The sequence below is a fragment of the Desmodus rotundus genome, chromosome 12, assembly GCF_022682495.2.
Source record: "Desmodus rotundus isolate HL8 chromosome 12, HLdesRot8A.1, whole genome shotgun sequence".
Taxonomy (NCBI): domain Eukaryota; kingdom Metazoa; phylum Chordata; class Mammalia; order Chiroptera; family Phyllostomidae; genus Desmodus; species Desmodus rotundus.
In genome coordinates, this window is record NC_071398.1 from 39,314,545 (window position 1) to 39,337,802 (window position 23,258).

The following is a 23,258-nucleotide window of genomic DNA, read 5'->3' on the forward strand; positions in this document are numbered from 1 at the left end:
ATTTTTGGTCTGTTTCCTAGAGTTTTGGAGGTGGGAGGAGTCCTGCATGACTGGTTTACGACCCCGCCTCTTCAGTTAGATGAGTAAGACCAAGGCCGTTGAGATGACTACTTCCCCTGGAAACTTGTGCAAGCTGGAGGGCCGCCTCAGCAGACAGGCTGGGGGTGGAGGTATTCCAGAGATGGACTCCTGCTCTCCCACGGGGTGAGGCAAACCTAGTGTCCAGCAAGGTGACCAGGAGGCTGGTGGAGCTGGTTCTGTCTAGTAAGGATGGCGGGGGGGTAGGTCTGGTATAAAGGGCAGGGTATGCAGCGTGTGGTTGGCTGAGCTCTGCCCTTGTAACTTCTCTGGGCCCCCCCCGGCACAAGGACAATTCCAGGCCTCAGAGTGGAGAATGCATGTTTTTCAAAAACAAAAACAGTCTTCTGCCTCCTGCTGCCCAGTCCCATAGCCCGAGCTGGCCCGGGAGGTGCTCAAGCAGCTGGGTTTCCAGGACCTTCTCCCTCACACCAAGGCCTCGGAGAGGCTGAGCAAGGGGCAGGCACCAAGGCCCTGCCCAGGGCCCAGGCCGGGTCGGCCCTCCCCTTCTGACCCCACTGAGGCTCAGCAGTGGAGCTGTGGGTCCTGCAGGTGTTTCCAGAGCCCAATGCTGTCCTGGGGTCTGAGGGGCCGCACCAGCAGCAGGTCCCGGAGAGCGCAGGGGTCAGCTGTATGGTCTGCTGGCCAGACTGTGAGGAAGCCTTTGTGGGCCCTGGGCACCAGGCCCAGAGCACGGAAGCACAGGCCAATATAGACGTCGTTGAAGGGGAATGGTGCCACACGGGCTGCTGCCTGCAGCAGCCAGGGTGCCAGGCTCCCAGCAATGATGTAGCCACCCCCGCTGGCATAAGCTGGGTAGTCACCTTCAAAGAAGGACCCAGGCACATAGAAGGGTCCTCCAGGCTTCCGGAGGGGCTTGGCCTGAGTAAAGACCTCACCCAGGTAGAGGCCTCGGGCCCAGCTGGGTGGCAGGGCCCGCAGGTAGTCAAGCAGGGAAGGAATGTGCACAAAGGCATCGTCCTGAGCTTGTAGGACAAAGCTCACGCTGGGGCAGTGGTGGATGAGCCAGGATAGCAGCAGCAGGTCCTTGAGTGTCTCGTTGAAGGGAACATCCAAGAAGTCCCAGAGCAGCAGGTCACTATAATGGTGACTCTCCCAGGCCACCAGCGGGCCTAAGTCAGGGCCTCCCTCACCCACTGGGGACCCCAGAAGGAAGAGCAGCCGAATTCCAGGAGCAGGACCACCCCAGGTCTCCCTTACAGCCTGTCGTTCAGCAAAGTGCCCTGGTTCTGACTTGACAGCCAACAGCAGGTAGGGAATGTCACTTTCCCCACAGCTGGGCACTTGGTCACTGTCACCTTCAGGCAGCCACCGAGGGAAGCTCCGGCAAGCTGCTGACAGCAAGAAGCGGCGAAGGTCCACGGGGTAGGAGGTGAAATCGGGTATTTCAGCAGCAGCAGCAGCTCCCCAAGCCCTGCAGCCCCCTGCCTCAGTGCTGTCCCCACTGGGCAGAGCTCTCAGCCGCCACTGTTGCTGGTTCCAGTAAGCCGAGGACAGTGGGCTAGCCTGGCCCAGACGGGCCGAGAGGTTAACTGGCAGGGTGGGCTCCGGATTGGCAGGAGTAAGGACTGGCAGGGTGCCCTGGGGTCCCAGGTAGGCCTTGCTCAGCTGAGACTCTGATGTCCACTCGATGTACACTTTGAGGCCCAGGAGCGTGAGCAGTGCTGACAGGCAGAGAAGGCACTTGGGGCAGCGCATGACCCAGCCCAGGGAAGTGGTGGCTGCTGGAGCAAAGGGCACAGGAGTCACAGAGCCCTTTGGAGTTCAGGATAGGCCTTCACAGTCTCCACCAGTCCCTGTGGTGGCCTCTCAGTCCCAGACCCTAGACCAGCCCCCAACCAAAGACCCAGCTCTTCCCTTTCCCTGTTCCTGGACCTGGAATCACTGCTCCAATCCCGTTCCAACACCTACTTTTTTCACTCAGCACAACCCCTTCCACCTGACTGTTCCCCTCTCCCCCATTCATCCCCCTCACCAGAAATCAGGATCACTGGGGTCAGCTCCTTTGTGTTACAGAAATCCAACCTCCTCCACCCTACCTGACCCCGCCCTGGGGACTGGGGAACCAGGGATCTGCTCCCTGCTTTTTACCTCTGGGTCTGGCTCTGGTGCCCCAGGCCTCTGGTCCAGGCCCTCCCAGTTCCCGGCCTAGTGCTCTGGTCCGGCAGCTGTGGCTTGTGTCGTTGTTCTCCAGCCCAGCCCAGCCCAGCCCGGAGGGGCGGGGCGGGGAGGGGAGAAGGGAAGGCCCCAGGGGCTTGGGCGGTGCCGAGGAGGAGGGATGAGGGGGGAGAGCAGGAGGCTGACTTGAGAGATGGGGCTCTGGCGTGTTGGAGCTGGTTTTCTGGTGAGAGAAGGAAAGGTGCAGGGTTGACCACAGAGACAGATGGGGCTCCAGGCGAGGCCTGGGAGAGAGTCAGAGGAAGAGTGAGACCAAGAGCCAGGCCTGAGCTGGGTGGTGTTGGAATGGCCCAGGGACAGGCACAGTCCCCAAGTGGCAAAGCCTGAGGCACTGGTGCCTGATCATAGGAGGCATCAGAGAATGTGCTGAGAGGGAATGGGTCAGCCTGCCTGCCAGAGATGGTGCAGGTGTGGGGTGTTGCTGCCCAGACTCAGGGTGGGTTGGGGAAGGGGGCTGGTGAGGAGGAGAGACAGGTGGACCCTCAGGGGCAGGCAGAGAGGAGAGACTGGAGATGGAGACTCAGGGACGCAGAGGAGAGCACTGCAGGGAGAGAGGATGAGGAGAGAGAAATGGAGAGACAGACGAGGTGGACAGGAAGCCCCCCACCCCCACACTGTGGGGGAGAATGGAGGGGAAGATTGAGAGAGGCAGGTGGAGGGGCTCAAATGGGGGCGGAGGAGGGAGTCTGCGAACAGAGCCAGACCCAGGGAGAGGAGGGGAAAGGAGCCAGGGAGGAGCAAGAGAGGACCAGATAGAAGGAAAAGGGGCAGGCACAGAGGGAGCCTTGGAGTGGAGCCATCTCTGCACATCCATCCTCTGCAGCCTGGCTGCCTGATCAGCAGGGTGGGAACCCATTCCTAACCCTGCCCCCACTGCAGCCCTACCCACACTGCACAGGGACTTGGGAACACTCACATCCAGCCCCCACGGGACAGGAGAGGGTCTGCCTGTGTTTACATTGATGCCCTCCCATGGCTTCTGCTGTCTGGGGAGGTGGACAGGTGGGGCCTCCTCATCCCAGACCTCCTGGAGCCTGGGTGGCACCAAGCCTGGCCTGACCCCCTTCACCTGACTGGAGGTTGGGGACGACTGTCTTTAGAGACCCTGTCTGTTAGCAGCAGCAGTTGATTATCTGTCCAGTGCTGATTGTCTCCTCCTAAGTTTGAATAGTGGAGCCCATGGAACCAGTTGGAGAAAGACAATGTGGAGGAAGTAGGGGATATTAATGGAATAAAAGCTAGAGTGGGAGATGACAACCAAGGGCTGGGGCCCAGGGCCTGCGCACCCATGGTGGGCGTCCAAGCCCACATCCTCCAAGGCTGGGGGAGAGGTGTTCAGGCCCCCTGAGCTCTCCTGACTCGGCTAGCTACTCCCAGGATATGCAGAGGTTCTCCATAGGGGGTGACTCGGCCCCTCTTGGGGGTGTTTGGAAATCTCAGAGGGTACTATTTTGGTTATAATTTGCATTAGTCTGGGTCCAGTCAGGTGGGAAAGCACACAGCAATGGGAACAGGGAAAGCTGAGTATCAGTGACTCAAGAGGCACCTTCTTTTGGAAGAGTTGGGGGTGGGGAAGATATGCAGACCATGATCAACCAACCCAACATCCCCTCCTAAGCCTTTGGGCCCCTTCTGGCTTCTTGCCTCATTAATTGTAGGCCACTGTTGAGTCCAAGTCATCCATCCAAGAAAGCTGTTAGGACCACCCCCAGCTATACAAGCTAACTCATTAAATCCAGAACCTCTACTAAGTCCCTGTACCAGTGAATTGGCCCCAGTTGACATCCACTCCTGTTTCCCCAAGTTTCTGGCTGTTGTATATTTGAAAGTCTTGCATTTCTTTTACAGTACAAGCTGTTGTCTCCTGGGTTGTAGTGAATACCTGTACCCTGGGGCCTGCTGAGATCTGACCCCAGGTATTCATGGGGTCACTGGTCCAGGGCACTAATAGAGATTCTATTAGAAAAGAAGTCGGGGATTCAACCATTGTCAATCTGCAAACTTGAGTGCTGTATATTTTCAGTACTGTCAGCCCTATGGCTAGAACTTTTGGGGGCTGTCACAGAAGTGCTCCGGTTCTCAGGCTGTGACTTGGGCTGAGGTGACAGATCTGAGCTTGTCCTTGTCTCTGTCAGCACTCCAGGGCACTGTGAAGAACCTGTCCAAAGCCTACCTTAGGATGGTCCTTACTGCCATAACAGTCAAGTGCTGCAGCTGGCACCTCCTCGCAGTGAACCTGTGATGGCCTGATGTGAGGCCATCGCTGCCACGGACTTTTGGCGCCCCACCCCCAAATCCCTCTCTGTGAGCCTATCTTGTGGAACACTCTGGATACCAATGCTGTATCAGTTTGGATCCAATCAGGAGAGGGGAAAAAAAAACACAGTAATTTGAACAGGGAAGAGTTTAATATAAAGAATTATTCACTTCAACAGCAAATTGCAATGACAAGGGATTCATTGGTAAGGTGCTTTGGAATTTACTGGAAATTCTGGGCTGTGGTGGAGTCATGCACAGGGAGGTGCCTCAGTGGAGACACTCCTCTAGGAAACTGGGGGGTGGGGCAAGGTGCCAGGGGAGGCTGTGACCACCTGGCACTGGAGAAGCTACATGCTCTGCAGGAGCCACAGAGCCAGCACACCTGACCCGGAACTCCTGCGATGTCTCTTGAGCGCCTCCTGCTGACAAAACTTATGCCAGTTAGTGAAGGAAAAACATTTCAAAGGCCCAAATCAGTTTTCACTGTGCAGACAAAAACTTGAATTTGAATTCAGTAAGCTGGGACACCATAGGACTTGGGAGTGCTACTGACCAGTGAGTGTGGGCCCGGGGTGCTGGACCCTGTGGTGAGCTGACCAGTCCCACACAGAATAGCCATCCCTACGGGATGCCAAGAGCACTATCGGTGTGTCCTGGCAGGAAACAGCAGCACACCTAAATGAGGATAATCTGAGAATAGTCTCAACCCAGTAGTGGGCAAAGCAGCTTCCTGGGGCCACTTGCAGTGGGGAGTCCTTACCTGTCCCAGGCCTGGAGAGGCAGGAGGTTATATGGGAACTAGGAGAACTGTGTGGGAAGGGCTGTCTGAGCGGATGACAGGAGCTGTGACTTGCAGCCAGGCCCCCATGAGGTAGCGACCACATGCTGTCCTTCCCCTGATCTGCCAGTGCCATGCCCCTCGCCCCACCCCAACCCCCATGAGTGAGCGAGCCCAACTGGAAGCCAGAAGGAGAGAAAACTCTAAGATTCTCAAGACAGCTCCACTGAGATCCAACTAGATGGGGTGGGGGCCTCAGCCTAGGCAGGGTGGGGTTGGCTGTGTCCTAAGACTGCTTCTCCGGCCTCGACTTAAGGCCTTGGGCCCAATCAGCCCCCAGAACCTCGCAGTTGGGCAGCATCTCCTCCACCAAGATCTGAGTGAGGCCTGGGTTGGACACAGCAGGGAGGTCTGAGATGTCCAGCCTGCGGAGGTTCTGGAGGTGGTGGAGGCAGGCGAGGCCCCGTTCAGAGATTCGGGGGCAGCCTGCCAGCGAGAGCTCCTGCAGTGAGTCGGCCAGCTGGTAGAAACGGCTGAGACACCAGTCATCCACGTGGGGACAGCGCTGCAGCGATAGGGACTGCAGCTCCTTCAGGGCCACTGTAAGGGGCAGAGGGTGGATGGCACTGAGGCCTTTCTGGAGCCACCACGAAAGGGAAAGTGCAGAGCCCTGCCCATCTCTACCCCACCCACCCCACTCACAGAGGTTGTCCAGGCCTTCATAGTTGATAGCACAGTCGTTGGCATCCACAGACTCCACAGGCACATCCTGGAAATGTAACAACTCAAGAGAAGAGGGGCGACGCCCACTGGACTTAATCCACTCCTTGCCCTGGAACCTGGAAAGCAGGGAGAGGAGGAGTGCCAGTGGGTACCCTGCCTGTCCCCAAGCCTCCAGCCTCTCGAGACCACTCGCAGCCCCGTATTTTGTGTCTGCGCACTTGTTCTGTGGCCCTGTTGTAAGGCAGGTAGGTGTCTAGTCATGTTAGATCCCCTGATAATCCCATCAAAGTTGGACTGTTTGGCCAGTTTCATGCACCTGGAAGCTGAGGGCTAGAGATATTACTGATAATGTAAGAGAAGAGAGCTACAATATATGAATCTTCATAGATGGGCAAAAGTTCAGACAGTTTCAGACATGTACACCGCTTCTAAAGAAGGTACTGGAGGAAGTGCTCAAGCCAAGTAAAAAATTTAGAACAAAGATGAGAGGTAGATGAAGTCTACATAAATTGTGCTTTTCAAAAAAGAAGGAAAAGGAGGGAAAAAATCCCCAGAGGTTGGAGGAAGAAGTAAGGGGGCCCTGGCTGGTGTGGCTCAGTGGATTGAGCACTGGCCTGCAAACCAAAAGGTTGCTGGTTCTATTCCCAGCCAGGACACATGCCTGGGTTGCTGGCCAGGTCCCCAGTTGGGGGCATTCGAGAGGCAACTAATAAATGTTTCTCTCCCTCTCTCCCTCCCTTCCCCTCTCCCTAAAAATAAATAAAATCTTGAAAGAAAAAAAAAAAGAGAGAGAAGGGGGAAGGAGGAAAAAGAAACTAGTATTTATTGACCGTATGTGGAGCGCCAGACCTGGCTACAAGTGTTTACACTGCAAAATGTGTTTGTAGGTTAGATACAACTACCATTCCATTTTACAGATGACAAAACTGAAGCTTGGCGCCAAGCCCTACGCCACACAGCACAGAGTGGGGGACTCAGGGAAGCCTGCCTGACTGAAGAGCTTGAGGTTGAGGCGATTTGTGGCCTCCCCCGACCCCCGGTTTGACACCTTTGCTGTCATACTTGATTGCGCCTCCCTGCTTCAGGACGAAATAGGCAGCTGCGACATATGGGCCATATCGCTCCTTGATGTAGGTGAAGGATCTGCCAAGAGAACAGCAGGTGAAGGTGAGGCCTGAGGAGCACCACACCCCTTGCCATGCCCCAGTCTGCTGAGAGGGTCGGAGTCCACAGCATCAGGACTGACAGATACACAGACAGTCAGAGTCAGGCTGCAAATATTTATTTACTGAGTACCTGTAAAGCTGGGCACTGGTTGGGGGGAGGGGGGGAGTGGGCGACAGTGGTCACCAAGGCAGTTAACTGTCTCTGCCCTTCTGAAGTTATTTTTACAGGGAGAAACAAATAAACTAGGAAGTAAGAGCAAATTTCAGACAGTATCAATTTCAGGATGAAAATAAAACACGGACTGAGTGGCTTGGGTCAGGGGTGGGGATGGAGGAGGCTGTTTTAGTTCGGCTGATAAGAAAAGCTTCCTGGAGGAGGTGACACTTGGGCAGAGAGCTGAGTGGTGGGAAGGAATGCAGAGGTCAAGGCTTGAGCCTGCCAGGCCAAAGGAACAGCTAGTGCAAGACTCCGAGGCTCAAGCCCTGGCTGGTGTGGCTCAGTGGATTGAGCGCTGGCCGGCAAACTGAAAGGTCACCAGTTCTATTCCCAGTCAGGGCACTCGCCTGGGTTACAGGCCGGGTCCCCAGTGGAGGGTGTGTGAGAGGCAACCACACTGATGTTCCTCTCCTCTTTTCGCCTCCCTTCCCCTCTCTCTAAAAATAAGTAAAAACTTAAAAAAAAAAAAAAAAAAGACTCAGCGGCTGGAATTAGGATGGTCAGACAAAGCAATAAAGATGTCGTGTTGCAGGGACGAGGGGAGTGCCTGGTGGGCCTCTCAAAGCTCAGCAGATAGCAGGTTTTGGAGTTTGGCTTTTGTTCTAGGTGAAACTGGAAACCATTTGAGGGTTTCAAACATGGTGGTAGTGTTCTCTATTTTACTTTCTTAAGAGTCCTTTGGCTGCTTTGTAACCTACTAATAGATTACAGGGGGCAAAAAGTGACCAGTTAGATTACTGCAATAATCTAACCATAAAATGAAGGGGCTCAGTCCTGGCTACAGAGGAGGAGGTAAGAAGTGGTCAAATTTGGGATAGTCTAGTATTTCATTGATGGACTAGATGTAGAAGGCAGAGAGGCAAAGATAGGAATCAGGGATGACTTCTTGGCATTTGGCCTGAACACCTGGGTGGGGAGTGGTGCTGTTTACTGTGATGGGGAAGGCTTGGGGACAAGCAGACTTTTGAGGGGGAAACCAAGGGTTTGCTGTAAACTATGTTAGGTCTGAGGTGCCAGCTAGACCAAGAGGAGAAGGTGGGCAGCAGGTTGCCTATATGAACTGGAGTTCTTGGAAAGGGTATTAGCTAGAGATGAAGATACAAGTTGACGTGGCTGGTATTGGAAGCCAAAGGGCTACCTGGGAGTGGCGAGGGTGAGATCTGCATCCTGACCTGTGAGGCCAGAGCCACAGGGTCTTGTAGGCCGGGGGTTCTTACCGATTTGCCTGGTGCACCTTTGACACCTGCTTTTGGAACAAGTACTCCCTCACAGCCTCCACATCATAGAAGCGGCCAGCCAGGAACTGGAGCAGCCTTCTCCCCTTCCTCTGATTGCCCTCTGGGGCCACTGCACTGCTCAGGCCACGGATGCCCTTGGTAACCCCATTCCAGACCGGGGCCACCAGGTTCAGGGACTGGGGAAGAAGAGAGGAGAAGCTGAGCCTGGAGAGCCCCCTGTGAGACAGAGCTGCATCCCTCTGTTCTGTTCTTAGTCCATGAACTCACCCCACCCCACCCCAGCGCTTCCTGATTCACTAAATTCCCCTTTCAGAACTTCGAAGTTCTGCATTTGGGATTCCCAACTTTCGCTCCATGTATCCCCCAAGTTCTTCCCCTTAATCAGCCCTAAATTCTCTCTTTGATTTAGCCAAACTTCCTTGGTTTTCCCAAATTCTCTTCCTGTTCTCCGTGCCCGCCACCCCCCCCCCCCCCCCCCCGGCCATCCTTATTTTCTCTTAAAACCTCCATTATCTGACCTCTTAATTTCCCACAAATTCTCCCCGTAATTTTACCCAATTCTCTCTGGAGTCTTCTTGAATAAGTTATTTCCCCCATATAAAATGTCAATTTCTTTCCAAATCACTCTTAAAACTTTCCTCATAAAACCCTCAAACTCTTCCTTCAACTTCCCCTCAAAATCTTATTTGCCCCAATTTTTTTCCTTTAATCAAAATTGTTTTCCCTAAATCCTACATTCCCTCAAGATTTCTTGTAAGCTCCCAAACTCTTACTTAATTTTCCCTAAATTCATTCCTGACTTTACCCAATCCTTTCTAAATTCTCTCCATGAATGCTGCAAATTCATCCTTTAATGCCCACCACGTTCTTTCCCTGGAACGACCAAATTTACCTGTTGGTGACCCTTCCCCCACTATCCCTTTGGTTTTCCATCAAAATTCCTAACTGTCCCATGAGTTTCCCTCACCTGCATCCTTCGGCATCCTCCACTCGGCCCCGGCCAAAGCCCACCCCTTTCTCTAGGAGGTCCCACTCTCGCCGGCCCAACCAACCCGTTAGCTTACAGTCCAATCCCTCCCTCTGATTGGCTGGGTGAGGATCATCCGAGCGCACTCTCTGCTTCCGCATTGGTTTCTCTCTGCCAAATCCCCGCCCCCTCTTCCTCACTGAAGCTTCTCCGCAGCCTGCGAGCCGCACGCGTCCTTCCCGGCACCCTACAGCTACGTGTCTACACTGCCAGCGCGAAGTCTGATGGCAGAGGCCTCCAGCAGCCCCGCGACTAATCCCTGGGCTCCGACAGAGGCCCCGAAGGCAGAGGCAGCAAGGCGGGCTTCAATTTGGGAGCTCTAGAAACCCCGGTCACCTACCGCCCTGGGCGCCGCCATCTTCGTGGGATTACATAACCGGAAGGGGCCGGTCTTTTCTCATCCCACCCATCTGGCTCTGTCTTTGACGTCTTTTTTTTTCTTTTTTTTTTTAAATGGTCTCACCTTCGTCTTAAAGGAGCACGCACTTTTTCCTCTTACCGGATTTGGGGATTTCTCTGAGTGCCCTCTCCTACGTAGGCCTTATAATGAAACTCTAGCCTTTCCCTAGGAGAGGGTGAGCAGTCCTTCCTGTTTGACTACTTTCCTTTGCTCTGACTGCAGTTCACAGCTCCCCGGAGCTTCCTTGTTCTCCAGCTCTCACTAGCTACCTCCTTAGAAAAGTGAATGATGTTCCTAAAAGCTGACTGGCATTCTTTTTCCCTGGAAAAGAAAAGGGTAGAGTAGGTGGCAAGGTTAGCCTTCAGGGTAAGAGATGGAGGTAAATTCTCAAGATTAGTATTGTGATGTGCTTATGATTTCAGTTTACAGTTCAAGGCTAGATCTCAGAGTGAAGATTCAGTGTGAAATCTTGAGAATAGAATCATTCCTTTATTCCACAGATATTTACTGAGCACCTCCCACAGGGCAGGCACTGCTCTGGGTGCTGAGGTTACCATGGTGAACGGGACAGACCCAGCCCTTCTCTCAGGGAGTCAACATTCCAGGCAAGGGGAGAAGGCACAAGAAACAAGTGAATAAGTGAGATAATGTCAGATAGTGTTTGATAAGAGACAAATAAAACCAGGTAACACAATAGAGGGTGACTGCGATATAGGGCCATTAGGAAAAGCCTCTGTGAGGAGATGACATTTAAGAGGAGGAAACTCAAAGATGTGGGACGAAAGTGTTCCAGGCAGAGGTCACAGCCAGTGCAAGGGCCAGAGGTAGAAGCCTGGGTCAGAGAGGTGAGCAGGGGGCTGACTGTGCAGGCCTGGTAGGAGTTTATTGCATTCACAGGACAGTGTCATATGATTTAGACTTTGCAAATATCATTTCTGCCAGGCTGAAAACAGATCTTAGAGGTCAAGGGTGGAAGCAGGGGGGCAATAAAGAGGCTACGGTAATCATCGAGACCAGGGCTGAATGGGGGCAGGAGCAGAGATGGGGCAAAGGAAATGGTGAGAGGTGCCCAGATGATGAGTTTGTTTGGAAGGCTGAGCCAACAGCTGGAGAAACTAAAAAGATGCTGATCCCACTGACAGAGATGGGAAAACTGGGGGAGCGGCAGATGTTAGGATGGACAGGTGTGGTAGGCTGAAAATGAACCCCCCCCAATGTCCGAGTTCGGATCCCTAGAAACTGTGACTATGTTACTTTCTATAGTATATAGAAGGTGCGTTTACAGTAAGAATCTTAAAATGGGGAGATTATTCTGGATAATTAAGGGGGACCCAATGTAATCACGAGGGTATTATAACATGGAGGCAGGAGGGTCCGGAAGATAGGAGTGATGCAAGGAAGGGGCTATGGCAAGGAATGCCGTGGCTTTTGTAAACTGGGCAAGGGTGGGAAATTCATTCTCCCCTAGGGCCGCCAGAAGGAACCCAGCCCTGTGAACCCACTTGAGGCTTCTGACCCCTAGAACTGTAAGAGAATAACTTGGTCCTGTTTTAAGCCACTAAGTTTGTGGTAATTTGTTACAGTAGCTTCATGAAACTGATAGTGCGGTGGGTCCCAGTTGAGAATTCTGTTTTGACCATATTCATTGAGACATCCAGGTGGAGAAGCTCAGGAAGGAGGTCGGGACTGGAGTCCGGGGCTTAGGAGACCTTGACGGGTTGCTGGAACTTGCGCACCCTGTCCTGACAGAGGGGCTCAAGCAGAGGGAGGCCTGCAGTGTGCTCCAACCTCTTCCCTGGCAGAGCCCGATGCTCGTAGTGGTAATGTCTCTGGAAAAATCTAGAGTCGGCAGCACTGGCTGCTCAGTGTAATCCAGCAGCCTGGATACTCAGGCACCCCAGCTGAGGGATCATTCTCTTGGAAGCTGCTCCTGACTCCTCAGGCACACTGGTTAGGAAGCCCTGGGATGGCCTGAGTGGAGAAGGGCAAAAGCAAGCTTGGGGTTGAGGATGAGTGGTGGGTGGGACCCAGGAGAAGGCTAGAGGGAGGAGGCCAGGCATCAATAGACACAAAACACAGGGAGGGGTTAGGCCTGAGAAGGGGCAGGAGGAGTGGAGTTACACCCTATGACCAGAGGTGAAGTTAGACTTCAGAAAGAAAAAATGCAGATTCACACTGGAGAATGGACTTTGGGATGCCATGTCAGACCCTCCCACCCCCCTTCCATTGCCCTTTAGTCCCCCCACCCCCAGATTCCCAGGGGGCTGGGTCATTCTGGACCTTGCTACTTCCTGCTCCTGTGAGCCACAGCTCAGAGACTATGGAGCTGTGGAGGCAGCTGAGGCAGGTTGGACTGCTGCCCCCAGGGCTGGGCTTACCCCCCAGGGCCTTGAGGGATGTCCCCCCATCAGGGAGAGCTGGCCAGACCCTTGTGTTTCCACAGGCACACACTGAAGGCACTAGGGAGAGTCTGCTGTGGATCTGGGAGGAGCTGGTGAGTAGGGGTTTGGAGGGGCAAGCAGTAGAGTATGGGGTGGGGACTGACTGAATGAATGAGTGGAATGCATGGAAATATAATGGGCCAGAGATTGACAGACAAAAATTAAGACACATGAATAGAGAAATAGAGGCAGAGACAGAGAGTGAGAGAGCTAGAGAGAGAGAAGAGAGAGACAGAGACATAGACCCGAAGAGTAGAGACAGGAATACGGACAGAGACAGAGAGACCCAGAAACAGAGACAGAGATGGAAATCGGATCGAGAATAGCAACAAAGACAGAGAAACTGAAATTAAGTACGAGAGACAGAGAGATGGGAAGGCAGAAAAATAGAGACAGAAAGACAGGGATAGGGAAAGACACAGAGGGAAATAAGAGAAAGAGAGTAAGTATCAGAAACACACACACAGGGAGATACCATGAGGGACAATGAAATGGAGAGACAGAGATCAGGAGACACTGTGAGAAGCAGAATGGCAGTGAGGGTCCAGGAACACAGTCAGGACAGGCCCAGGAACACATGGTACAGGTAGTAAGGTGACTAGTATAGGGACCACTGCTGTGGCATTTTGCAGTAGAAAAGACAGATTGGGCTCAACTCCAAATAAAGCATGGGCGAGTGGAAATTTACAGCCTAGGAGCAGCTGAGGGTCAGTAGATGGAAAGTTACATCAGCTGGAAGGGGGTTTTGGGTAAACTGACTCAGCAGAATTCCTGCAGAAGGCAGGCCAGGATGGTCAGACACCCGCTGGTGGGTGTGGAGGCAGGAAGAACCCGATTAGATAAGATATGCAGAGTGCTCTGGTGTGGAGGATGGGGATTCTTGTTAAAACTGAATCTCACAAGGAGGTGCACAGATGGACTTAGGAAAAGGTTCAGGAGCCTGACTAAAGTTTGGTCAAACAAGGGGTCTTTGTCACGTTTTGCGCTGAGACCTACTTCCACTCAGGTTGTGGTGGAGGGAGGCATGCTCTCTGGGGTGGAATGTCCATGTCTCACTTCCCTCTGGCAGGGGAACCTCCGCAGACTGGATGTCCAGCTGCTGGGCCAGCTGTGTAGCCTGGGGCTGGAGATGGGGGTGCTTCGGGAGGAGCTGGTTACCTTCCTGGAAGAGGAAAATGAGGAAACCCTCAAGGAAGAGGAGGAGGATGAAGATCCTGAAGGGAAACAAGAGGAAGGACATCTGGGGGACTCCTGTCCAGCCGCAGGCTACCGCCTTCCAGACTTTGAGATGACTATCTGAGGCCAGTGTGTTTCCCATCGGCATATGGAATTTAATGCAAATTTATGCAAAAGAGGGGTGAATTTTCTGGTCAGACCAACCTGCAAATGTTGATTTGGAATCAACAGGTGCTCCTGAGCAAGTGCTTTTTCTGAATATGTGCAGTGAGATTCGGGGATTGGCCTGTGAGCTGTGGGCGTGTTGAAGATGAGGTGGGAAGCTGGCAGGGTAACTGTAGGTGTATTTGCAGATGAGCTGCGGGAGTGTTGCAGGGACGATGAGGGTCTTTGCAAGTTGAATGGAAATGCTGGAAGGTGAGGTTTTAGATCAAGGCTGTCCTCTGGCCCCACATAGCTGTTGAGCATTGAAATTTGCTATCCCCAACTGAGGGGCACACCAAGTGTAACACATGCTAAATGATGAATTTTCAAAGACTTAATATGATAAGAATATGACACATTTCAATAGTCTTAAAAATTAATTACATATTGAAATAATATTTGGAGTATATTGTGATATAATATTGCTTAAACTAATTTTACTTAAGGTTTTTTAATGGTACACTATACATTAAAATGAACCATTTTAACTATTTTTAAGTGTGCAGATCAGTAGTGTTAAGTGCATTCCCATTGTTGGGCAACCATCGCCACCGTCCGTCTCCAGAGCTCTTTTCATCTTGCAGAACAGAACCTGTACCCATTGAACAGTTCTCTCCGCTCCTCTTCCACCAGCTCCAGGCACCCTCCATTCTGCTTTGTGTCTCTGCGAATTTGACTACAGTAGGAACCTCATGTAAGTGGGATTGTTAGCATAAGTAGTTAGCTAGTTATTAATAAAGAGAACAAACATTCTCCCTTAATTCTGAGCATAATAAACTAGGGAGACGAATCAAAGCTTAATAACCGGGGAAGCTGAATCAAACATTTGCCCTGCTTCTGCTAGGAAGCTATAGCTTTCACAGACCTGTTCACACACTCCGGGACACTGCTGCCCAGAGTGAAGCAGGCGGGAAAGCCTCCCAGGGGCTGCTGCCCCTAATACCCTTATCAGAGGGAGGAGGAGGGCAAATTCCTGTGCTGGGCACATGGGTAGTAAAAATGAGATGACATAATAGAACTTTTAAGCATTTGCTATAGAAGCCAAAATGGCAACAGGAGGGGAAGGAATCTAGCCTGGGAAAATCTGGGAAAAGAATTGGATTTGATAAGGGATGTAGAAGCTGGTTAAGGGGAGCGTCCAACTCAGGCTTGGGAAGAATTAGGAATTTGGTTGGTTGGTTTGAATTGCATCTTGCTTATCACTAAAAGCCAGGAAAATGCATGCAGGGTTATCAAAAATCTTGGGACAGCTGCTGCTTGAGCCCGTGCTCTCTCTACATTCCTGATGGTACATCGCTTCCCTTACCACAGCAAAATCACTCAGGTTAAACCTCTCCACGCCCGTGCCCTCTGAAGCTCCTTTGCTGCAACGCTGCACAACAGCCCGCTTTCACCAGCAACAAGATCAGATAATATTTGTATTTTTGTGTCCGGCTTATCTCACTCAGCATAACGTCTTTAAGATTCATCCCTGTTGTAGCATGTGTCAGAATTTTCTTCCTTTTTTATGCTGAATAATACCCCAGAGTGTGCACACTCCACCGTTTGTTTATCGTTCATCTGTCCACGGGCACTTGGGTTGTTTCTATGTTTTGGCTAGTACAGTGATGAGTGTACAAATACCTGTTCAAGTTCTTGCTTACTGTTTTTTTTAGTCTACCTAGAAGTAGAATGCTGGTTCCTATGGTAATTCTACGTTTAGTTTTTTGAGGAACCAGCAGACTGTGTTCCATAGTGGCCATACCATTTGACATCCTCACCAACAGTGCATAAGAGTTTTAATTTTCCACGTCGATGCAAACACTTGTTATTTTGTTTTTTCTTTTTTTTCATAATGCATTCCTAATGGGTGTGAGTTTGGATCTCATTGTGGTTTTGATTTGCATTTCCCTAATATTTAAAGATATTGAACATTGTTTCAAGTGCTTATCTGTTCTTACATTTTTATTTTTAAATATATAAAATTATTCATTTCTTTAAAGAGAGGAGAGAGAGAAACATTGATTTGTTGGTCCACTTTGTTATGCATTCATTGGTTGGTTATTGTATGTGCCCTGACCAGAGGTGGAACACGCAGTCTTGGCATGTTGGGATGATGCTGTGGCCTACTGAGTTACCCGGCCCGGGCCGCCTCCTACATTTTTAAATATGACTGCAAGAAATTGAAAATCACATATGTAGCTCCCATTGTATGTCTGCTGTGCAGCACTACTTCAGAAGTTTGGTAACGGGATGTGGGTGTGACAGGTGAGCAGCGAGGGTTTCTAGTTGTTCCCAGTTATGTTGCACTGAGTCACAGCTGCACCTGCAGGAGACAGGCCGGTATCTGCACATGGTGGCTGAGGAAAAGCAAACTGCAGATGTCACTATTGTCTTGGTCCATAATTGCAGAAAAAATGCCCAAGGCAGCAGGTGGAGCGCTCCAGCCTGAGGAGAGACATTTCTTCAGGGGAGATACTTGGGCAATCACAAAACCAGACACACTGACAGTGGTGCAGTTCTGCATTTCTGTTAGGGAGTGAGGGTGTTGCCAGAGAAGAGAGGTGTTGGCAGAAGAGGTGCTGAGTCCCTGTCCATGGAGATTTCCTTCTTAAAAACAAGGGGCTTCCTTTTGTCCAGTGGAGTCTCCTAAGACTGAGTGCTTCGGGTGGGCTTGGGGGTTCAGGCTCCATCTCTAACCCGGTCCTCCTTAACCAACCGTAGCCAGGTGTGCAGCTTCTGGAAGCTCTGCTGTAGTAGGCAGGCTGGGAAGAAGGTTGAAAGTCAAATCCCAGTACATAGCGAAGGGGAACGACACCCCAAGAGCATGCAGGTAAACAGAAATTTCTCTCCTGACTTGGCCCTCTCGAAAGAGGCTGAGCTTTTGGGTGTCTTGAAAGTTACGTCCAAATGTGCTTGGGGCATGCTTCACAGATGCCAAGTCTGGGAGGAAGAGACAGGGTTGGGGGCTGGGCACTGAGGGTGGACTGCAGTGAGTGACTTCGGAGGCAATGCACTGTGCGGGACCAGCATGGTGGGTGGCTTCTGATATCTGGATGGCAGCTCTTCTCAGCCATGGCCTGGACTGTGGAGGTGACATTTATGTGGGAGGCACTCAAGGAACTTGGGTGAGTGTGGCCTCTTCCACCTGTATAATCACTAGTGTCGGTGTTACTGAGCTACAGCCAGCAAAGGCTGGGCCAGCACCAGGCCTGCCTTCCTGCCACCCAGCAGAATGGGGAAAAACTGCCCACCACACAGGGACAGTGGAAATGGTCAGGGCTGGGATAGAAGAGGCACAGTTGGCTAAGGGGACTCAGATGAGACAACAGGCCCAGCCTGAAACATTTGAAAAGTGTCCTCAGAGGAGAACAGAAAGAATGAGAGGGAATAGGAAGAGTGTAACAAGCAGAAAATGAGCATATGCCAAAGTCACAAGATGATCTTGTGATCTAACCTCTTGCTCCTCCAAGTGTGGTCTGTGGACTAGCAGTGTCAGCCTGGGTACAGCTGTCTCCTTGTCCATAGCAAACAACCCCAAATTCAGTTGTTTTAAAACAACGGCAGCCCTGGCTGCTGTGGCTCAGTGGATTGAGCACTGGCCTGAGAACCAAAGAGTTGTGGGTGTGATTCCCAGTCAGGGCACATGCCTGGGTTGCAGGCCGGGTCCCCAGTAAGGGGCGCATGAGAGGCAACCACACACTGATGTTTCTCTCTGTCTCTTTCTCCCTTCTCCTCTCTAAAAATAAATAAATAAAATCTTTTAAAAAAAGATGCCTTCTCTATAAAAAATAAACAATGGCAGAATGTATGTTGCTCACAAATCTGCAGTCTGCAGGGATGGCTCATGTCAGGTTCAGCTAGAATTATCTGAAGGCACATTCAACTCTCAAGTCTGCAAGTTGGTGCTGGCTGCTGCTCGGGGCCTCTGTCCCTCTCCACGTTGTCTCTCCTTGTGGGCTAGGTTGGGCTTTCACACAGCATAGCGGTGGGTTCCAAAGGCCAGGGTTCCAAAGATGAGCCACCACGAAGCCACATCACCTTTAATTGTCTCACCTCAAAAGTCACGTGGTCACTCTGGCCACATTTCATTTGTTAAGGCAGTTGCAAAGTCCTGCCTGATTTAAGTCAAAGAAAAATGGACTTAAGGTTTTCATGAGAAGCACATGTGACACAGGAAACATTGCTGTGGTCCTTTTTAGAAAACATACTGTCACAGCATCACCTGGGAGCTTGGTAGACATGCTGATTCCCAGGTCCCACCCCAGACCTACTGAGTCAGAACCTGCATTTAATAAGATTCTCAGGTGCTATTTTTGCATAATCAGTTTGAGAAGCCCTGTTGTAAATCACAAATGTGGCACTGTTTTGAGCAGGAGGGGCATGTATTAAGTTTCAAAAGCTTCCTCTGGCTGCTGTGTAGAGCCAGCCTGCCCCTGTGTTTGAGAATATTTTCAGGTGGTAATGATGTAAAGCAAAGACAAGATTTGTCAGACTGACTTCTTTCATCGGGTCAGTGCCAGAGAGAGCCTTGTGTTCCAGACACGGTCAATGGAACCCAAACCAAATTTCCAAAGTCGAATACTGAGTCCTTAGTTCTACACCCTCTCCTTGTTAAACATCTCCCCTCTTAAAAATTATTATTATTATTATTTTTAGAGAAGGGAAGAGAGGGAGAAAGACAGGGAGAGAAACATTGATAGAAAAGAAAGATCGATTGGGTGCCTCTCATATGTGCCCCGACCTGGGAGCAAACCCACAACCCAGGCATGTACCCTGACCTGGAGTCAAACTTGCAACCTTCAGTTTTGCGGGGTGAACCCCAATCAACTGAGTCACACCAGTTAGGCCACCCCCCATATTTAAATAAATGAATATAACAAAGTTCCTTAATCTGAACACTGCTCCAACATACAATGGCCAAAACCACATTGCCATCACAACACCCAATTTTTATCTTCCATCTGGAGGTTTTATTCCTGTGGATCCTCAGGCCACTTTTCACTGCCTCGAGGTTGTCACTATTACAGTGATCTATGCCTTACACATCCAGTTTCTCCTTGCTGTGTCTGTCAGTCCAGCTCACATCCCTCTGCATGGAGCAGCATCCACTCCACTGATGTTCTACCTGTGATCCAGTACAGGAAAGCAGGGAGAGGGCTTACAGGACAGTGTTTATAAAGTCCACAGCAGGGGACCGTGTACTGCAGGCTTTTACATTCACTCTCCACTCACTACTGACTCACCCAGAGCAACTTCCAGTCCTGCAAGGCTCATTTACGGTAAGTGCCCTTCATAGGCACACCATTTTTATTTAGCTACCATATTTACGGCACCTTTTCTATGCTTAGATATACAAATACTTACCACTGTGTCACAGTTGCCTACAGCAGGGGTGTCAAACTCATTTTCACCCGGGCCACATCAGTCCCATGGTTGCCTTCAAAGGGCCAAATGTAATTTCAACTCTTTAACAATTAAGGAGTAGTTACATTTATTCAGTCCTTAAATTGCACCTGGCCCTTTGAAGGCAACCACGAGGCTGATGTGGCCCCGGTGAAAATGAGTTTGACACCCCTGACCTACAGTACTCAGTTAAGTAACATGCCGTGCAGGTCTGTAGCCAAGGAGTGATAGGCGATATCATATAGCCTAAGTGTGGGTAAGTGCACTCTATGATGTTCACACAAGGGCGGAATCGCCTGATGATGCCCATCTGAGAACAAATCCCCATCGTTATATCGTGCATCACTAGTGTTGTTGCCGAAGACGAAGTGGTACGTTAATGGACAGCAGGGTCACAGCAGTAATTGTAACAGTCTGACTTGGAGACCTATGGCTTTTGCTGGGTGATCATGGTATTTCTACAAGTGAAATAGAAGGAAAGTCTGTTAAATTCTTACTTGCTCTGTATAAACAGATCAGCAGGTCGAATAAACAAACACCTAGCCTGCCCTGGCTGGTGTGGCCCAGTGGATTGAGCACCGACCTGCGAACCAAAGGCTCGCTGGTTCGATTCCCAGTCAGGGCATGTGCCTGGGTTGCAGGCCAGGGCCCCTGTAGGGGGCGTGGGAGAGGCAACCACACACTGATGTTTCTCTCCCTCTTTCTCCCTCCCCTCCCCTCTAAAAGAAATAAAATCTTAAAAAAAAAAAAAAAGCCTGACCTGAGTCATAAAAAGAGAAACTAACAACCCCTCAGTCAATTTTTGGAACCCCTTGAATGAAAGGAAAGCTGTGTCCCCTTGAGGAAAGACCCCAGTACACGACCCGAAATTTACACTGTTATTCTTTCTCCCCGTCTTTCCCAAAGAGACCTGTAGTCTTTACCAGGGTGTCAGTACACCAGGGAAAAAGAACTAATTAGACATTGGGAGGACTACTGGACATTGGCTCTGGACAGACAGTAACTGTAGGAGACCCAAAGGGTACTGTTCCCACCATTTAGAGTAAGGGCATACGGAGGTCAGGTGAGCAATGGAATTTCAGCTGAGGTTCATCTCAGTGGGCCCAATGGGTCCTGAAACCCATCCTCTGGTTATTTCCCCAGTCTGGAATGCATAACTGGAAAAGATGTGTTCAACAGCTGGCAGAATCCCCATATTGGTCCCCTGACCTGTGGAGTGAGGGCTGTTGTGGTGGGAAAGGCCAGTGGAAGCCACTAGAAATGCCTCTGATAGGTGTGTCATCATCAGGGACTTGAAGGATGCAGGGGTGGAGGTTCTCAGCACCTTCCCATGCGACTCTCCTATTTGGTCTGTGCAGAGGACAGATGGATTCGGAGAATGACAGCATATTATTACAAGCTTAAGTAGGAGTTGATTCCAACTGCAGCTGCTGTACCAGATGTGGTTCATTGCTTGAGTCAAACAACACAATCTCTGGTGGTCGGCATGCAGCTATTGATTGAAAATGGCTTTTACTCCATCCCTGTCAAAGGCCCAGCAGAGCAGTGTGCTTTCAGCTGGCAAGGCTGGCAGTGCCGCTTCACTGCCCTATCTCAAGGGTATATGAACTCTCCAGCCCTGTGTCGTAATTAGTCTGCAGGGATCTTGGCCAGCTTTCATTTCCATGATACATCTTCCAGTTTATTACATTGATGATTATAGGAGACCGTTCTGCATGGCGTGGGCCCAGCTCCCACTCAGAAAGGCCCGTGGGGAGCGAGGTCCAGCACACAGAACTCATGCCCACGGATAGGTTCTCCCGTGGGGAATGAGGCCCTCATTGTACCTAGGCAGCTTTGAGACTTGCTTTTTGCTAAAACTCCCTCACCCTGAATTGAGGCAACAAATGTTTATTGCACATCTTTAAAGTAACTTCCTAAAATCTATGCTAAACCTTCCAAGGACAAGTGCAACCAGTGCAACCACTTTCCCCTTTACGTTTGCAAATACCCTTCCTCTTTTCTGTAATTAGCAACACCCTCTCCTTTGTTTTCTGTAAACCCCAAAGCCAACCCGTGCATAGTAAATGAGGACCATCCTCAATGTAATGTGCCCAGAAAAGCAATAAAAGCCTGTCAAGGCAAAGGTTAAGGCACTCTCCTCTTGGGAAAGTGGCCTCGCTGTCCTTTTTTCTCCACTGGATTTCTGTAGTCCATGTGTATTTGTCTATTGCTGCCACAACACAGGATCCCTCTGGCCAGGCAGGATCCGCATCATATTATGCGATGATATTATGCTGAGTGGACCAAGTAAGTGAGAAGTAGCCACTATTATAATAGACTTGTCGGTAAGTCATGTGTGTGTTAGAGAGGGGGAAATATATCCTACAAGAATTCAGGGGCCTTCTACCTCAGTGAAATTTCCAGGGGTCCAGTGATGTGGGGCATGTTGAGATACCCCTTCTTGGGTGAAAGGTAGTTGTTGCATCTGGCCTCTCCTATCACTGAAATAGAGATACAATGCCTAGGGTACCTCTTTGAATTTTGGAGGTAACATACTCTTCATTTGGGGCGTTATTCCAGCCCATTCACGGAACCACCCCAAAGGCTGCTAGTTTTTGAGTGGCACCCAAAACAAGAGAAGGCTCTGCCACAGGACCAGGCTTCTGTGCAAGCTGCTCTGCGACTTGGGCCATATGACCCAGCAGTTCCAATAAATAGTGCCTGAGGTGTCAGTGAGGGGGTGGGGCGGGGAGATGCTGATTGAGCCTTTGGCAGGGCCTATATGGGTTAGTAACCTGCCCTTAAGATTTTGGAGAAAAGCCCTGCCAACCTCTGCAGATTGTTGAGGGCTAGGCAAGAGAGCTAGACAATTATAGGCATTGCTAAGCAGAAAACCTCTTGAAGGTCACCAGAATAGATAGGGGAGAGAAACAACATTGTCGGCCAAAGTAAGGGTAAACAATACGAGATTTGCAGAGGGCTTATTCTGAGTTACAGCCAATTAGTTAGAGGGCCATAAAACTTTATGCGCCAGACTCATCTCAGGTCTGGACCCTTATCTTTAAACTGAGAGTACAAATTAAGTAAGACAGATAGTTCTTATCAACAGGAGACAGGCAAAACTTCCTCCTGACCCCAGAGCAAAAGTTCCTCCTGACCCCAGAGCTATGCAGAGATAACCACAACTCCCGCTTTTGTAACTTGCTTGCTTGCTTGCTTCGCTCGAGTATAAAAGAGCTAGCCTGTGAGCGTTGGGTGGACTCCCCTTTGCAGCCTTAATGGGCACCCTGGGAGTTCGCCCCTGCGCAGGTAAAAATAAAGTACCATTTAAGTGCACTCCACACATCTCCATTTGATTTTCTGCTTGCGTTCAGGATACAACACAGATAAGTATTTTGCTTTTGAGAAAGAGCTCTGGAGCTGCTATTGGGCCTTGGTAGAGCCCAAAAGATTGACCGTGGGCTACCCAGTTACCATGCAACCTGAGCTGCCCATCGTGAGTGGGATGCTGTCCGATTCACAGAGGACCAAGCCATAAAGTTGGGTGTGCACAGCAACACACTATCATCCAATGGAGGTGGTGTATGTGTGATTGGACCCAAGCAGGCCCTGAAGGCACAAGGAAGTTACATGAAGAAGTGGCCTTAGATGCCCATGATCCCCACTCCTGCTGCACAGCCTTCTCTCTCCCAGCCACACCCATGGGGAGTTCCGATAATTAGTTGACACAGAAGAGAGACTCAGGTCGGTTGAGAGATGGTTCTGCATGATCTGCAGGCATCACCCTAAACGGACAGCTAGAACATGACAGCTCCTCCCTGGGAAAACTTCTCGGTGGACAGGACTTCAGCAGTGCACCTGGGTGTTCATTTTGCTTGGAAGGAGAAATGGCCAGACTTGTGATTACATACTTGTTCATGTCCTCTGACCGATGGTTTTGCTGGATTGTCAGGGACTTGGAAGAAACACGATCGAAAAATTGGTG

General features: G+C 50.7%; 3 protein-coding genes across 8 annotated transcripts; 1 reads left to right on the plus strand and 2 right to left on the minus strand.

Annotated features, from left to right (window-relative positions):
- Nucleotides 1-77: 77 nt before the first annotated feature.
- On the minus strand, nucleotides 78-2,493 carry B3GNT8 (UDP-GlcNAc:betaGal beta-1,3-N-acetylglucosaminyltransferase 8). Of its 2 annotated transcripts, none has more exons than XM_045185414.2 (2): nucleotides 2,191-2,493; nucleotides 78-1,820 (listed from the first exon to the last, which is right to left on the minus strand). In XM_045185414.2, exon 2 carries the CDS (start codon nucleotides 1,795-1,797, stop codon nucleotides 604-606), a length of 1,194 nt encoding a protein of 397 aa, XP_045041349.2. In that variant the 5' UTR covers nucleotides 1,798-1,820; nucleotides 2,191-2,493; the 3' UTR covers nucleotides 78-603. The 2 variants fall into 2 exon arrangements, with proteins under 2 accessions (XP_045041349.2, XP_045041350.2); XM_045185415.2 differs by having other exon boundaries at nucleotides 78-1,823.
- A 2,173-nt stretch (nucleotides 2,494-4,666) lies between these two features.
- On the minus strand, nucleotides 4,667-10,078 carry DMAC2 (distal membrane arm assembly component 2). Of its 4 annotated transcripts, XR_011650591.1 has the most exons (6): nucleotides 9,723-9,979; nucleotides 8,638-8,834; nucleotides 7,100-7,180; nucleotides 6,017-6,153; nucleotides 5,090-5,914; nucleotides 4,667-4,955 (listed from the first exon to the last, which is right to left on the minus strand). XR_011650591.1 is itself a non-coding variant. In XM_024577688.3 (5 exons), exons 1-5 carry the CDS (start codon nucleotides 10,041-10,043, stop codon nucleotides 5,601-5,603), a joined length of 747 nt encoding a protein of 248 aa, XP_024433456.1. In that variant the 5' UTR covers nucleotides 10,044-10,078; the 3' UTR covers nucleotides 4,667-5,600. The 4 variants fall into 4 exon arrangements, 3 of the variants coding, with proteins under 3 accessions (XP_024433456.1, XP_071075850.1, XP_045041478.1); XM_024577688.3 differs by lacking the exon at nucleotides 9,723-9,979 and adding an exon at nucleotides 10,026-10,078 and having other exon boundaries at nucleotides 4,667-5,914; XM_071219749.1 differs by lacking the exon at nucleotides 9,723-9,979 and adding an exon at nucleotides 10,026-10,078 and having other exon boundaries at nucleotides 4,667-5,750; nucleotides 6,013-6,153.
- A 2,087-nt stretch (nucleotides 10,079-12,165) lies between these two features.
- On the plus strand, nucleotides 12,166-14,399 carry ERICH4 (glutamate rich 4). Of its 2 annotated transcripts, XM_045185544.3 has the most exons (3): nucleotides 12,177-12,432; nucleotides 12,529-12,579; nucleotides 13,596-14,399. In XM_045185544.3, the coding sequence occupies exons 1-3, from the start codon at nucleotides 12,268-12,270 to the stop codon at nucleotides 13,824-13,826; spliced, it is 447 nt and encodes a 148-aa protein (XP_045041479.1). In that variant the 5' UTR covers nucleotides 12,177-12,267; the 3' UTR covers nucleotides 13,827-14,399. The 2 variants fall into 2 exon arrangements, with proteins under 2 accessions (XP_024433457.1, XP_045041479.1); XM_024577689.4 differs by having other exon boundaries at nucleotides 12,166-12,579.
- The last annotated feature ends 8,859 nt before the right edge of the window (nucleotides 14,400-23,258 follow it).

Excerpts from the sequence above, each read along its gene's own strand:
- ERICH4 (XM_024577689.4), top strand. The coding sequence starts at position 12,268 with ATGGACTTTGGGATGCCATGTCAGACCCTCCCACCCCCCTTCCATTGC. Across the intron at positions 12,580-13,595 it reads TGTGGATCTGGGAGGAGCTG|GGGAACCTCCGCAGACTGGA; the intron begins GTGAGTAGGGGT and ends TCCCTCTGGCAG.
- B3GNT8 (XM_045185414.2), bottom strand. The coding sequence starts at position 1,797 with ATGCGCTGCCCCAAGTGCCTTCTCTGCCTGTCAGCACTGCTCACGCTC.
- DMAC2 (XM_045185543.3), bottom strand. The coding sequence starts at position 9,761 with ATGATCCTCACCCAGCCAATCAGAGGGAGGGATTGGACT. Across the intron at positions 8,835-9,722 it reads TCAGAGGGAGGGATTGGACT|TCCCTGAACCTGGTGGCCCC; the intron begins GTAAGCTAACGG and ends CTTCTTCCCCAG. Across the intron at positions 6,154-7,099 it reads AAGCAGGGAGGCGCAATCAA|GTTCCAGGGCAAGGAGTGGA; the intron begins GTATGACAGCAA and ends CCTGCTTTCCAG.